Source organism: Chiloscyllium punctatum, chromosome 26 (assembly GCF_047496795.1).
Source record: "Chiloscyllium punctatum isolate Juve2018m chromosome 26, sChiPun1.3, whole genome shotgun sequence".
Taxonomy (NCBI): domain Eukaryota; kingdom Metazoa; phylum Chordata; class Chondrichthyes; order Orectolobiformes; family Hemiscylliidae; genus Chiloscyllium; species Chiloscyllium punctatum.
This window is the reverse complement of record NC_092764.1, coordinates 61,276,828-61,291,870: the sequence shown is the minus strand read 5'-3', so window position 1 is coordinate 61,291,870 and position 15,043 is coordinate 61,276,828. Positions and strand designations below refer to the sequence as shown.

Below are 15,043 nucleotides of genomic sequence, written 5' to 3'. Positions count from 1 at the left end.
TGTTCAGCAGCAGCAGCGCCTGTGTATCTGAGGGTGTTCAGCAGCGCCTGTGTATCTGAGGGTGTTCAGCAGCACCTGTGTATCTGAGGGTGTTCAGCAGCGCCTGTGTATCTGAGGGTGTTCAGCAGCAGCAGCGCCTGTGTATCTGAGGGTGTTCAGCAGCGCCTGTGTATCTGAGGGTGTTCAGCAGCACCTGTGTATCTGAGGGTGTTCAGCAGCAGCAGCGCCTGTGTATCTGAGGGTGTTCAGCAGCGCCTGTGTATCTGAGGGTGTTCAGCAGCGCCTGTGTATCTGAGGGTGTTCAGCAGCGCCTGTGTATCTGAGGGTGTTCAGCAGCGCCTGTGTATCTGAGGGTGTTCAGCAGCAGCAGCGCCTGTGTATCTGAGGGTGTTCAGCAGCGCCTGTGTATCTGAGGGTGTTCAGCAGCGCCTGTGTATCTGAGGGTGTTCAGCAGCAGCAGCGCCTGTGTATCTGAGGGTGTTCAGCAGCAGCAGCGCCTGTGTATCTGAGGGTGTTCAGCAGCGCCTGTGTATCTGAGGGTGTTCAGCAGCACCTGTGTATCTGAGGGTGTTCAGCAGCGCCTGTGTATCTGAGGGTGTTCAGCAGCGCCTGTGTATCTGAGGGTGTTCAGCAGCGCCTGTGTATCTGAGGGTGTTCAGCAGCGCCTGTGTATCTGAGGGTGTTCAGCAGCGCCTGTGTATCTGAGGGGGATGGCACGGCGAGGAAATTTGCGAGAGCGCGCGGAACAGTTGGAGAAATCAAAAGCGAGAGTGCGCGTGCTTGAGTGAGCACGAGGGAGAGCGCGCATGGCCACCAGAGCGAGCTACTGTGCGAGAACGAGCGTGTGCAAGAGAGCGCACAAGAGAAATAAACAGCGCGCGCAAGAGTGAGCGAGGGAGAGTGAGCGCGCCTGTGAGAACGCGCGAGAGGGACAGAGAGAGACAGCAAGATAAAGAAAGACAGAAGGAAGGAAGAGGAGGGAGAGAGAAAAACAGAGGAAAAAAATACCAAAGAACAAGAAAAATTAGTATGAGGAAACAAAGACAAGGAGACAGAGGAGAGAGAGGGCGGAATCAGGGGAAAGAGACCAGAAGATGGAGAAAGAGGGAAAGAGAATAAGAAAGAGACAAAAGGAGAGGCTGGCTGTTTTTGTGGGAGAGGAAATTTATTGCTCAGGCAGCATTTGAGAGCCAGAGAGAAGTAAAGTGAAAAGGGGAAACGTCAGACAGAGACAAACACTAGTCAAGGTATAACATAGACAGATAAAAGAGGTAAGATCACCATTCCAGCTAGTCCAATCTCTCTCGATGGTCTCCCACACCCTTTTTGGCAACAGGGATAGACCCTGCTCCTGCAGTTTGCTTCAGAACAGATATTTCAAGGAGACGGGTGATTGAAGGATAAAAACTTGGATTGCTATTCCAAACACTATCCACAAACTCTCGCACACACAGTGACAGACAGAAACACTCTTTTATGTATAAATACTAGAGTTTTTATGAATAAAATATATTTTAGCAATTAACGTTTGTTTAGAACTACTTTTAAGGGCAAAAATGTTTTTTTAAAACTTATGCAGGAGACTGTTTCTGTCTGACCCTTTTATTGATTCAAATGTATGTAAATACAGTTACTCAGCCACAGTCTCTTTTGCCATATGGACTGAGCATGAGATATCAGATTCTGCCTGTCATTCAAGGGTCCCTCTTAACTGAAATTCCAGCTCATCCAGATAACTCCCAGCCCCTCTACCTGGAGCAAAGTCATCTTTGGGATTCGGGGTAGGAGGTGTGAGCACAAGCAGCAGGTCTAGCCTAGACTATGTTTGCCTCCCGCTGTCTTCTGACCTCATACACGGAACCCAGATTTGAAATGTACACAGAAACAAAGCTGGAGTTTCAATCCTTCAGAAGCCAGAACACAGAACAACAGGTTTATTTAGACAAAGGAACACAGGCTTAACAGACACAAATTTATCCCACAAGTGAATTTGGGATTTTCATAAAAAGTGCAAGTTGACCTATAATCAGTTTTAAAATTTCTACAAATGAGTTGTAAGTCTGTCTGTAAATGATGTACAGTGAGGTCGTTGATGAGGCACCCTATTTTGGTCACCCTATTACAAGAAAGCCAAACAGGAAAGAATGCAAAGTAGAGTTATGTCTAACTAGTCCTGGCAATATCTTCTTGTAACTTTAGCTATGAAGAGGTTGGTCAAGATAGGACTTTATTCCTTGTGACGAAGGGGAATGAGGGTTGACCTTACTGAGGTGTATAATATCATAAGGAGCATTGATAAGGTGAATGCATAAAGTCGGGGCAATTTGTTCACGCAGAGAGTGGTGCGTATATGGAATGGGCTGCCATAAAAACTGGTTGAGGCAGGTACGATAACAACATTAAACTATCCATGTATCTCTTTAACATGTTTTTTAAAAGGAATATGGACCAAATGCAGGCAATTGAAAATAGCTGTGTGGGTATGGAGCAGTTTGGGCCAAAGGGTCTGTCTCCATGCTGTATTACTCTATGAATCTGTCCAAGTATCTCTATGTGTCCATTTGTGTGTGTCCATCTTTGTCTGCAATGGGACATGTTTATCCTGGAGGGAAGTTTGTTAATTCTTTCAATGTGAATTCAACGTTCAAAGCCTCGTGCTCCCTCTTGTATTTAAAGTGATTAAATGCCACCCTCGTGCCACTGCACAAGCAGTTTCTTTTTGGAGAAGGCATCAGGGATCTGCTCTCCACGATGACAGACAATAATTGAATGAAATGTCACAGAAGGTTCTGAAGAAGGCACACTTTACCCAAAGCGTTAACTCTGATTTCTCTCCACAGATGTTGCCAGACCTGCTGAGCTTTTCCAGCAATTTTTTCATTTGCTTTACAGCATCTGCCATTCTCACAGTTTTTAAGATGACAGCATTTCTGTTTCCACCTGGTTTTAAATAAAGGGCTTGTTACAGCTGGTCTAGGTATTTGTATCCCATCCCACAATGCCCACATTTCTACAGATTTTTCATGATGCAAATCTCCTTGCATCTCTCCAGTTTGGTTGATCTGTTGGATCCTTGCCCATACACACTATACATGTGTAGTTTCTCTCTTGGAGAGAACTGCTTTCAGATTGTTAACTCAAACACATGCCTGAATAACAGTGTTCCACTGAAACCATTTTTTTTTATCTTGGTACTTTACCACTCGCACTTCTATATAAAATTTTATATAAGCATAGAATCTCTACAGTGTGGAAACAGGCCCTTTCACTCAACAAGTCCACACTTACCCTTCAAAGAGTAACCCACCTGATCCATTCCCCTACCCTATTACCCCGGACCAATAACCTACACATCCCTGAATACTATGGGCAATTTAGCATGGTCAATTCACCTTACCTGGACATCTTTGGGAAGATTAACAGGAAGTCCAAAGATTCCCAAGTGAATCACCTCACATTTAGCTGCATTGAACTCCATTTATCCAAGTCCCCTGCAACATTCTTCCACACTGTCCACTACTCCACTGTACATTTTTTCTATGTACAGACTAAAAGGAAATGGGGTAAAACAGGAAAATAGAACTGAGCTGGAACACAAAGTCTAAATGGATTCCTGCTCCTATTTCTGCTGTTCATTAAGCCTCAAGTTGCTGTACATAGGAAAGACTGAATTCCCGAAACAAAATCACCAAGATATGAGACTATATTGAACACAGAGCAGTATAGCTCAGGAACAGGCCCATTGGTCCTGATTTTTCAAAACTAATCCCATCTGCCAGCACACACTCCATATCCCAGCCTGTTGTGCTGGCTAAATGTTTCTTAGAAACAGAAACAATAGCAATGTTTATCACCTCCCCGGAAACATATTCCAGGCACCTACCACTGTGTGTAAACAAAAAAAAACTTTCTGATTCTGACCTTAAACCCAGGCCCCTTGGTATTTACTGCCTGGGAAAAATTCTCAGATTATCTACCCTATCCATGTCTCTCATACATTTTATATGTTTCTATCAGGTCACCCTTCAGCTTCCAAAACAGGAGTGAAAACAATCCAACTTGTCCAAACACTCCTTATAGCTAATTCAGTCCACGCAACATCCTCTTTTGCACCCTCTCCAAAGCTGATCCTATTGTGTTGTGTATAATCTTTCCTATGTGCTGACACTAGCATGCCACAGACATTGCTTTCAACTTACAGTTACATGTGGACAGACAGGTTTTCTATAGAAATGTGTAAGCGGTCATTAGAGTTATCTAGCAGGTCAGCAGGGCACACTGACTTCACAAAAGGAACAAAGATGCCACAGGTCAGTCAGTGCAAACCAGCATCAATGGGTGAGTACCTATCAGAACAGGGAGGTGCCTGAGGTGATCAACTGTTGGGAGGTTACTTGAAGAGGAATTCCTTCAATATCTGACAGGTTTAAAGATCATGTCTAACAAACAGATCAGGGGGAGATTCACAACATTCCAAGCTTACATAGCTGCATCCTCAATTAACAACTTTTCTTGTCAATACATAAGAACTATAAATTAGTTTCTTGTTCATCTTCAGTGCAATGTTGATCCTGAATAAATTCCAATTTAAAAATGAGATTTTCAGATATGATGGTCCACTCACAAACGAATGAGAGATGTTGTGGGTTACCATTATCTAATTGGGATAACTGAAATCAGGATCAACCACCCACCAACCCCCCTGTTTCTGAATGAAAATCATTCAGTCCTGGTTGTGATGATCAGCAGCAGCTACAACAGAAACCTAGCCCTGCTGTTCCTTGTGAACTCGCTGGTGCGTCAGCAGGTGGGATGACTGAGTAAATCCTTTCCCACACTGGGAGCAGGTGAACGGTCTCTCCCCAGTGTGAACGCGCTGGTGTACGGTGAGGTCAGACGATCGTCTGAACCCATTCCCACAGTGAGAGCATCTGAACGGTTTTTCATCAGTGTGAACACGCTGATGGTACATAAGCTCCCCAGAACTTTTGAAAGACTTTTTACAGTTTGTGCATTTGAAAGGTCTCTCGTCAGTGTGAACCCGCTGGTGCCTTAACAAGGTGGAAGACCGAGTGAATCCCTTTCCACAATCAGGGCAGGTGAATGGCCTCTTTTCAGAATGGATTCTCCGGTGATTCTGCAAAGTGGATAATTGAGTGAATCCCCTCCTACACTCAGAACAGGTGAATGGCCTCTCTGAAGAGTGAACTCGTTGGTGCGTCAGCAGGTGGGATGACTGAGTGAATCCTTTCCCACACTGGGAGCAGGTGAACGGTCTCTCCCCAGTGTGAACTCGCTGGTGTACGGTGAGGTCAGACGATCGCCTGAACCCATTCCCACAGTGAGAGCACCTGAATGGTTTGTCCTCAGTGTGAACCCGGTGATGGGACATCAGATCCTTTGAACTTTTACAGCACTTCCCACAATCTGCACATTTAAAAGGTCTCTCATCAGTGTGAACTCGCTGGTGTCTCAGTAGTTGGGATGATGTCCTGAAGCTCTTCCCACACTGGGAGCAGCGGAATGGCACACGCCTGTTGTGAACTCGCTGGTGCTCAGTCAGTGCATATTGATTTTTAAAGCTCTTTTCACAATCAGAGCATTTAAATTCTCTCTCCTCTGTGTGAACATGCTGATGGGTCATTACGTGGGATAACTGAGTAAATCCCTTGCTACATACAGAGCAGCTAAATGGCCGCTCCCCAGTGTGACTGCGCCAGTGAGTTTCCAGTTGCGATGGGTAATTGAATCCCTTCCCACAGTCTCCACATTTCCATGGCTTCTCTGTGCTGTGAGTGGTGATTTTCACATCCATTTTGAAATGAGAATGATGCTAATGCCCTGATGAATTGACCATTTACATCAAATCCTGGTGTGACATTCAGTTGGATTACAAATTCTTCCCTGTAAATATCAAGTAAAATGAATTTAAAATCAAGGGAATGGGAGAGAACCCACATATCTGCTGGTTAACTTAAAACAAGTCTGGATATGTTCTGCATGCAAGATACAATGGGAGAACAGCGAAAGAGCAAGAATGGATCAAAGTGATGGACTAGATTCATCTGCAGTTCAACTAGAATATTGACAGAAAATCTTAAACCCTAACTTCCTAGGAAGATAACAGTAGCTGCTACATGGGAAAACCACGACCTCCAAGCCACATAGCTTGGAGGGAGTTCATCTTCTGTGATTTTGACTTGGAATAGATTCCTTCATCAACATCTGGGTGAACCTACCTCCCTTAAATTTCATGTTGAAAATTGCTGGGTCTGATTGCATTCCAACATCCTTGGAATTTAACTCTGCAACTTCTGCTCCATCTCCAGTCCAACTCAAAAGTATCTGAAGAGAGAAAAAAAGCTGTGCTATGAAAAAGAAAACAGCATGAGACTGGGAAGAGCTACAATGGCTAAATAACCTCCTTCCATATTGCAATCACACAATAAAAATGGAGGCTGACTTCCACAGTTTACACTATCTGAATAAAGTGGCTGTGTATTGGTCTGGCTGTTGGAACTCTGATATCAAAGTGCAAATACTAGAAATCCTCAGAAGGAAAGGAAATATCTGCTGACAGAGGGAGATGGAGTTACATTTTTAATTGACAAATAAGAGGAATCCAATTCTGTGCTAATGTGCTTACAACGACAAAGAAGATGGATGATAGCACAGAGCAAAGAAATATTTCTTGATCGTGAAACAGACCGTAGGAAGGTAAAATTGTTAAGTCAGCAGCACTTGTTCAGGGCATGGGTAGCTGGAAACTTCATTTAGAGAGACTCAGCAGAATTAACATAAAATACTAAGCAGATTTAACATACACCAGTTACTAGAGAGAGGTAGTTAAAGAATGACAGAGGTGATCAGAGAAGGCAGACGTGAAGGAGAAATGAGCCATGGAACCTCTCACAGAACATAGTATTATAAGCTCTAAAGTGTCAGCAAATGCTCAAATATATTCATAATCATGGGTCCTCAGCTGTGTACACACCTTTGTGGTCACTCCCGGCTTCTGGTTGTGGTAAGATGGTCTTAGACACAGTGACGTCGTAAATGCACTTGCTAATATAGCAAATGACAGACACTGTGTACTCCTCTAAGTTGATGGATTCACCATCGGTTTCGTCTCCCTGAACATGTGCCAGTCACTGTGCTCAACACAGTCTTGAAGAGCAGAAAGGGCTGGGATTAGCATAACAGAGATGTGGCCTGAGGAGCTGAGGTGGGCACGGAGCTCTGCCTTGTATGTGTTGGGGATATTTGTGATGAGAGCGGGGAACATGCTTGATCTTGTTAATACAAAGTCCACATGTTGATGGAATTTAGGGAGCGCAGACTTGAGATTTGCATGGTTGAAATCTCCAGCAACAATAAACATCAGGGAGCGCATTCTGCAGTCTCACACAGTGCCTCCTTAGCATTAGCACTGGGAGGAATATATATAAGAACAGCAGTTAATTCCCATGATAAATAAAATCTAACAATCACAAACTCCACCAGTGATGAGCAGTAACTAGAGACTAGCACAGAGTCCTTGCACCATCTTGAGTTGATGTAGACACACAGACCCACTCTGCACCCCTGCTGCATTCCTGTCAGCACAAAACAAGGTGAGCCCATCTAGCTGGATGGCAGTGTCTGGAACTCTGTTGCTCAGCCACGTTTAAGTGAAAACAAGAACGCAGCAGTATCTGAACTCACATTCAGAAACCTGCCAGTCAGGTGCAGTCCAATTTTTTTTTGTCCAGGGAGCAGACATTGGAGAGCAGAATGTACAGGGGGAGCTGGCCAGCTAGAGTTTGTTTTAAGCCTAGCACAAACTCCTGCCAGCTTACCGCGCTTCCTCCTCCTCCAATGTCTCAACACTCGGCCACCGGCATCAGGTGAGGCCAAGGATTGGAGGCCTGGTCTCTGCAGCAAGCCGAGATCGCATAACTCCTTCAGCAGCTCTCCATTCAGGTTCCAATAAGACATTTATTAACCCTACATCAACTTCATTTCAAAACCACACAGCCACTGTCTTCTTCTGTGTGTTTCTTCTTCTGGCTGATAATCTCCCTGGGTTGTTTTCTTTCTTTTACTGTGAATATGTTTCATATGAGAAAGGTACCTTTGAGCGAGGGTGTTTCCAATTTCTTGGAGAGCAATAAGTTACATGGGCAAGTAGCCCTCCAGTTTTTTCTGTCCACTCAGCTAAGAATTTTCTTTCCCTTTCTTTATCTTATAACTCCATTTGCCTCAATTGCAATTTAACGTCTTCTAATTCTACTGCCCTTGTCTGTTTATCTGATACACCTAAATGCTTGACCAACTCCATTACAATTCCAGCTTTCCTTTTGTCCCTGGTTAAACCCAATTCTAACCTATTTGTTAATTCTAAAAAGTACATTCTTCCTCTGTTATCTGACCTCAGAACCCCTTTAGCAACGTTAAGACCCATTTCCCTCACTTTCAATTTAACCAACCACAAATGACCAAAATTAAATAAAACGCAGGTGAGAAAATTTGTTTAAAGATTTAGAACACTAATCGGCAGTGTTTAAAGCTGCTGGGATCTTTCATCCTCCAAATCAGTTCAAATCTCGGACCTGAGTCCCCCAACAGTTACGAACTATTAAGAAGCAACTGCAAGCTTACTTCCAGATTTCTTATGATTATATTTCAGCAATATAAGATTACTTTGATTCATTTTGGTTCTTTTATAGTCAAAAACTCAAAATAAAAAACAAAAAATTTCAAATAAAGTTGCATTTACAGTGCTTTGAGATGCCTTTGAGTTGCACAGTTCAAGCTTTTTTTATTCTAAATTTATACGCTAAAAAAGTTATACGTGTGGGACAATTATTTTTTAAAACATCGTGAAATAATTTTTAAAAAATCACCCAGGAGAGTTTTTTTCAAGACTGCAGTTGTTTACTGAACTTTTGGAGAGGCCTACACATGGAAGTCAGATGAAACATCTGTCAGAGGACTCATCTGTTGAGGCAATAATGGTATAGCTCAAAAGTAAACTGGATGCAATCACTCAGAGATTATACTATCGGACCCCAATGGCACAGAGACAGAGACATTAAAGAACAAATATCAATGCAGATGACGGAAAAATGCAATCACCACAGGGTGGTCACAGTGGGTGTCTCTAAAGTCACCAAAACTGACTGGGACTCCCTTCAAACAAGAGGCTTAGAGGAGGCAGAAAGGGTTAAGTATATCCAAGAGGGTTTCTTGACACAGTATGTGGATGGTCCAACGAGAGGATAGGCCACACTAGGCCTTGTATTGGCCAATGAGCCTGGCCAGGTAACTGACCTGTCAGCACAACAGCATGTTGGAAGCAGTGATCACAACTCCTGAAGTTTTAAGATAGCTACAAATAAAACGATGCCAGGACCTTGTGGGCAGGCAAAAGATTACATCAATATTAGGCAGGCACTATGGAATGTTAATTGGGATGAACAGTTATCAGGCAAGCCCATATTTGACAGGTGGGATTTGTTTCAACATCCTCAGTCAGGATGTCATGTTACAGCTTTATGAGACTTTGTTTAGGCCATACATGGGAGTACTGCATTTAATTCTGGTCGCCCCATTACAAGGAGGATGTGGAGGCTTTGAAGAGGGTGCAGAAGAGGTGTACATGGATACTGCCTGGATTAGAGGGTATGAGCGAATAGAAGAGGTCAAGAAAATCTGTTTGTGAGCTACAATGTTCTATGTTCTAGCATTGAAAGCTGCCTGTTCGGCTACTTGAGGATATTTAATTTAAATTGTCCAGCTATGTATTTGATTTTATTCAAGATGTATTTATTTTTTATTCAATGCATTCAATTTTATTCAATTAATATTAATTCTTTGGGTAAGGAAAGGTAGAGTATTTTAGTGACAAGATGCCACTGAAAGCTGCTTCTTTTTAGGCTCATGCCATTGAAGGCAGAAAAGAGACATACAGCAGGACGGCTAGTAGATTTAGAGAAGTGATCAGTCAGATAGGTGGGTGACAGGTAAAGGTAATGAGGTAGTTCAGGAGTCTCCTGTGGCTATTCCTCTCTCAAACAGGTATTCAGTTTTTGGTATTGTTGAAAAGACTGATCTCTCACAAGGAAGTAGAAGAGCCATATTCAGACCTAGGGCATCAGGAATTAATCTTATGTTTGTCAGAGTTTGACAAAATTTAGAAGAATAATTGTCATGGGGAACTCTTCTGTCACAGGCACAAATGAGATTCTACAGCAGTAAGCATGAATCCAGCAAAGTACATTGCTTTCCTGGTGCAAAGATCAAGGACATCTCAAAACATTTGAAGCATATTGTTACAGGGGAGAATGAGATGCCAGAGGCTATTGTACACATTGGTAGGAATGACATAGGCAGAGAGAAGATAAACACTTTACAGTGAGAGGTTCGGTAGAACATTAAAAAACAGAACCTCAAAAGTAGTAGCTTGACTGAAGGAAGGAATAAAAGGATAAATGAAGTAAATCAGTGGCTGAAGAGGTGGTGTAATATTTAGGGATTCAGGTTATTGGATCATTGGGATCTCGTATGGGGCAGCAAAGACCTGCTCTAAACGGATGGGTTTCACCTGAACTGGAAAGAGACCAAAAGCCTAGTGGAGATATTTGCTATTTCTACTACAGGACACTAAAAGAAGGGGTGTGAAGGGATCCCAAGTAACAGTGTAAACACTAAACAAACAATGTGCTAAATCAGAAAAGTACAAGTTAATTAGAAAAGACAGACAAGAGCAAGTCAGGGAATGAATTAACGCTGAACATTTAAACTGCATTTATTTCAGTGCAAGGGGGATCAGGCTAATAAACTCAGGGCACATTTGGGAACATGGGATTGGGACATCATAGCTATTACCAAAACTTGGCTGAGGGATGGACAGGACTGGCAGCTCAATGGGGTTTTGGAAGCTATAGGAACAAAAGTAAGGAAGGAAAGAAAGAGGAAGGGGTGGGCATTTTTGATTAAGGAAAACATTACTACTGTAACTAGAGAACACATTTCTAAAACATCGTCCAGTGAAAATATATGGGTTGAAATTAGAAATACGGAAGGAATGATCAACTTGATGGGATTGCACTATAGTACAACAGTCAAAGAGAAATTGAGGAACAAATGTGCAGAGAGATCTCAGATCTACGTCCCTCAGACTGATAAGCTGCAGAGCTGGGCTAAGAGGTGGCAAATGGAGTTTAATGTGGAAAAGTGAGAGATGATTCACTTTGGAAGTAATAACAGGAATGCAGAGTACTGGGCTAATGATAATGGCAACATAGATGAGCAAAGAGTTCTTGGTGTCAAGGTACATAGATCCTTAAAAGTTGCCACTCAGGTTGACAGGGTTATTAAGAAGGTGGTTAGCTTTTATTGGTAGAGGGATTGAGTTTCAGAACCATGAGTTCATGATGCAGCTGTACAAAACTCTAGTGCGGCCACACTTGGGAGTATAGTGTACAGTTCTGGTCACCACATTATAGGAAGGATGTGGATGCATTGGAAAGGGTTCAGAGGAGATTTACTCGAATGATGCCTGGTATGGAGGATGGTCTTATAAAGAAAGGCTGAGGGACTTGAGACTATTTTCATTAGAGAGAAGAAGGTTGAAAGGCGACTTAATTGGTAATCAGAGGGTTAGATAGGTGAACAGTGAAAGCCTTTTCTCTTGGATGGCGATGGATAGCACGAGAGGACATAGCTTTAATTGAGGGGTGATAGATATAGGACAGATGTCAGAGGTAGTTTATTTACTCAGAGAGTAGTAGGTGCATGGAATGCACTGCCTGTAACAGTTGTAGACTTGCCAACTTTAAGGGCATCTAAATGATCATTGGATAAACATATGGATGAAATAGAATAGTGTCGGTTAGATGGGCTTCAGATTGTTGCACCGACCTGTAAAACCATCGAGGGCCAAAGGGCCTGTACTGCGCTGTAATGTTCTAAGTAACAATAATAAGGTGTTTTTAATTTTCCAAACATTAATTGGGACAACAATGTTAAAGGTTTAACACGGTGAAGAATTTGTTAAAGAAAATGTTCTTGAATGTATTTATTAATATGGAAATATTCCTATTAGCAAAGTAAAACTTGACCTTCTCTTGGGTAAGAAGGCAAGGCAAGTGACTGCAGTGATAGTAGGGGAATGCTTTTGGTCCAGTGATCATAATTCAATTAGTTTTAAAATACTTATGCATTCCATAAAAAGTTAGGCAAATTTTAATGGTATGAGACAAGAGTTTTCAAAAGTTGATTGGAGTAGACTGTTTGTAGGTAAGGGGACACCTGATAAATGGCAGGCTTTCAAAAGTGTGGTAACGAGAGTCATTATGTTCCTGTTCAAGTGAAAGATAAGGCTGGTAGAACTAGGGAACAATAGATGGATAAAGATATTGAGATTCTAGTTGAGAATAAAGAAAAAATCATATATTAGCTAGAAGTAACTGGGTTCAAATGAATTTCTTGAACAGTATACTATGAGGGATAGGGCATTCTTAAAAGGGAGATCAGGAAGACAAAAAGAGGATTGAGATAGCCTTTGCCGATAAGGTTAAGGATAATCCAAAGAAATTCTACTGACATTCATACATTAAGAACAAGAGAGCTATAATGGAATGAGTTGGGCTTCTTTGTGTTGAAGCTTGGGAGATGGAAAAGATATTAAATCAATATTTCATACCAGTTTTTTCTGTGAAGAAAGAAATGGAGGCCAGAGAACTCTGGGAAATAAATACTGATGTCTTGAAAATAGCTCACATTACAGAAGAGGAAGTGCTGGAGGTCTTAGAAAATACAAAGGTGGATAAATCTCTAGATCCTGACCTACTGTATTCTGGGACACTCTGTGAAGTTTGGGAGGAAATTGCAAAGCCCCTTCCAGAACGTTTGCACAGACAGGATAGTTAAGAAGGCATTCAGCACATTTGCCTCCATTGCTGAGGTCTCTGAGTACAGGAGTTGGGACATCGTGTTGAGGTTGTACAGGAAATTGATGAGACTTCTGCTGGGGAACTGTGTCCAGTTCTGGTTGCCCTGTTATAGGAAGGATATTATTAAGCTGGAGAGGGTTCAGAAAAGATTTACCAGGATATTGCCAAGAATGGAGGGTTTGAGTTATAAGTAGAAGCTGGCTAAGTATCTTTTCACTAGGGTGGGGGATTTCAAGATTTGGAGGCATATTTTTAAATATGAGAGGATAAAGATTTTAAAAAAGACATGAAGGGCAACTTTTCTTTTTACACAGAGTGGTTTGTGTGAGGAATGAACTTCCAGAGGAAGTGAATGCAGGTAGTTACAACATTTAAGACATTTGGGTAAGTACGTGAAGAAGAAATGTTTGGAGGAATTTGGGCCAACCACAGGCTGGTGGGACTAGTTTACTTTGAGATTATGGTTGACATGGATTCACTTGTCCAAAGAGCCTGTTTCCATGTTGTATGACTCAATATCAGAAGGACTAAAGTCAGAGTAAAAACTCATAGTTGAGGAAATCCCCAGGGAATGGAATGATGCTAATATGCAATTATTGCTGCATGATGATGTTACACACAGATACACAAAGCGTCTGAGCCTGTGCAAACCAGAGATCACCATACATTGTGGAGGATGAAAGGAGGCAGATGCAGTTTAACAGAATGTTTCTAAGAATGATGAGTTTTATTTGAAAGATTAGGTTGTAAGAACAAGATTGAGGAAGAATAGTTACAGCTATTATGACTATTTTATACAAGGTGGGGAAAGGAAAACTTTCTGTTAGACAATCATAAAATAATTACAAGTCAGAGATTTAAGATTTTGGAAGATCTACAGGGTGGATGTTGGGAAAAAAATTATGCAGTGACTGGTGAAGAAGTTTAATGCTTACAAAGTCCAATATTTTAGTTTGGTTGGAATTTGCTGATGGCAATACCTCTCCTAATGGTCTGTGAAGAAATTTTGGGGAGAAAAAACACTTTGGTTCAGCGCATACATTGAGAAAAGGCAAATATTTCTCTGGGTTTTCCGTTGGTGTGTATAAATCTTCTGTTTCTAACATTCAATGAAAGGAGTTTATCAGTCCAGTCCCGCTTCCCCAGTATGACCACACATACTACCTACTACATTTTACCTCTTGTTGTGATCGGCAATTCCTCAATTCGAGAATGATATCTCTACTTCTTGCCCTGAGACTTCATCTGACTAAAGTGAACGTCAGCTCTTTAGAAACGAAGCAGGATATTCCGTGCGGCAAACGGATTGAGAATAGCAGATGTTGCTTCCTACCCTTTTGTGCCGCCACTCTACCTCACTAGTTTATTTCATTAGCATGAAAGGCCCATGCAGCCTGAAGAACAGGTTGTCTCCATTCTGAAGAAATAGACAGCAAACTTCCCTCGTCAATGACCATTACAAAGATGGCGGTTGCGCATGCGCTTTGTTTTCTTTTTCTCCCTCTCCAGGAGCCCGACAAAGATGGCAGTTGCGCATGTGCTTTTCTCTCTCCAGCGGCCTGATAAAGATGGCGGTTGCGCATGCACGTTTCTCTCCAGCGGCCCGACGAAGTTGGCGATTGCGCATGCGCCTTTCTCCCTCCAATGGTCCGACAAAGATGGCGGTTGCGCACACGCTTTTCCATCCAGCGTCCCAACAAAGATGGCGGCTGTTACCTGGAAGTATCAAGCTTAGAGTTGGGACTCCATTCAGCGTTGTCGACGGGCCAGATTTTCTTTTTCGCGATTTCGGCCAAACAGAATATATTCGTGAATCTCTTCGTCCGTTTGCTGGATTCATCACCCCTTGTTTCTGCCTTTCCCGGAACAAATCACAGTCACTCGCCCCGCACATGCGCTCTCTGCACCTCCACCCTGTCCTTGTGATTTGTGGATCAGGATAATGTGTACCGCGGGGAATGCTAGGCAAGATGCCAACTGTTGGGTGTTCCAATTCAATATCCAGGAATCATTTGTCTACTGCGCAGGAAGCATATGCTTCCAAGCTGAGACCTTGATGCATTGCCAACAAAACACTTGTTTCTCCACAAACCCTGGAGAAAACA

The 15,043-nt window shown here is 42.5% G+C and overlaps 1 protein-coding gene across 4 annotated transcripts; it reads right to left on the bottom strand.

The window, feature by feature from the left end:
- Nucleotides 1-1,544: 1,544 nt before the first annotated feature.
- On the bottom strand, nt 1,545-14,788 carry LOC140453124 (uncharacterized). 4 transcript variants are annotated; one of them, XM_072547532.1, is made up of 3 exons: nt 14,655-14,788; nt 6,240-6,345; nt 1,545-5,904 (listed from the first exon to the last, which is right to left on the bottom strand). In XM_072547532.1, exon 3 carries the CDS (start codon nt 5,813-5,815, stop codon nt 4,766-4,768), a length of 1,050 nt encoding a protein of 349 aa, XP_072403633.1. In that variant the 5' UTR covers nt 5,816-5,904; nt 6,240-6,345; nt 14,655-14,788; the 3' UTR covers nt 1,545-4,765. The 4 variants fall into 4 exon arrangements, with proteins under 4 accessions (XP_072403633.1, XP_072403632.1, XP_072403634.1 ...); XM_072547531.1 differs by lacking the exon at nt 14,655-14,788 and adding an exon at nt 14,117-14,638; XM_072547533.1 differs by lacking the exon at nt 14,655-14,788 and adding an exon at nt 7,839-7,943.
- Nucleotides 14,789-15,043: the final 255 nt, after the last annotated feature.

What these genes read in the sequence shown, in the direction of transcription:
- LOC140453124 (XM_072547532.1), bottom strand. Translation starts at nt 5,815, where the DNA reads ATGGATGTGAAAATCACCACTCACAGCACAGAGAAGCCATGGAAATGT.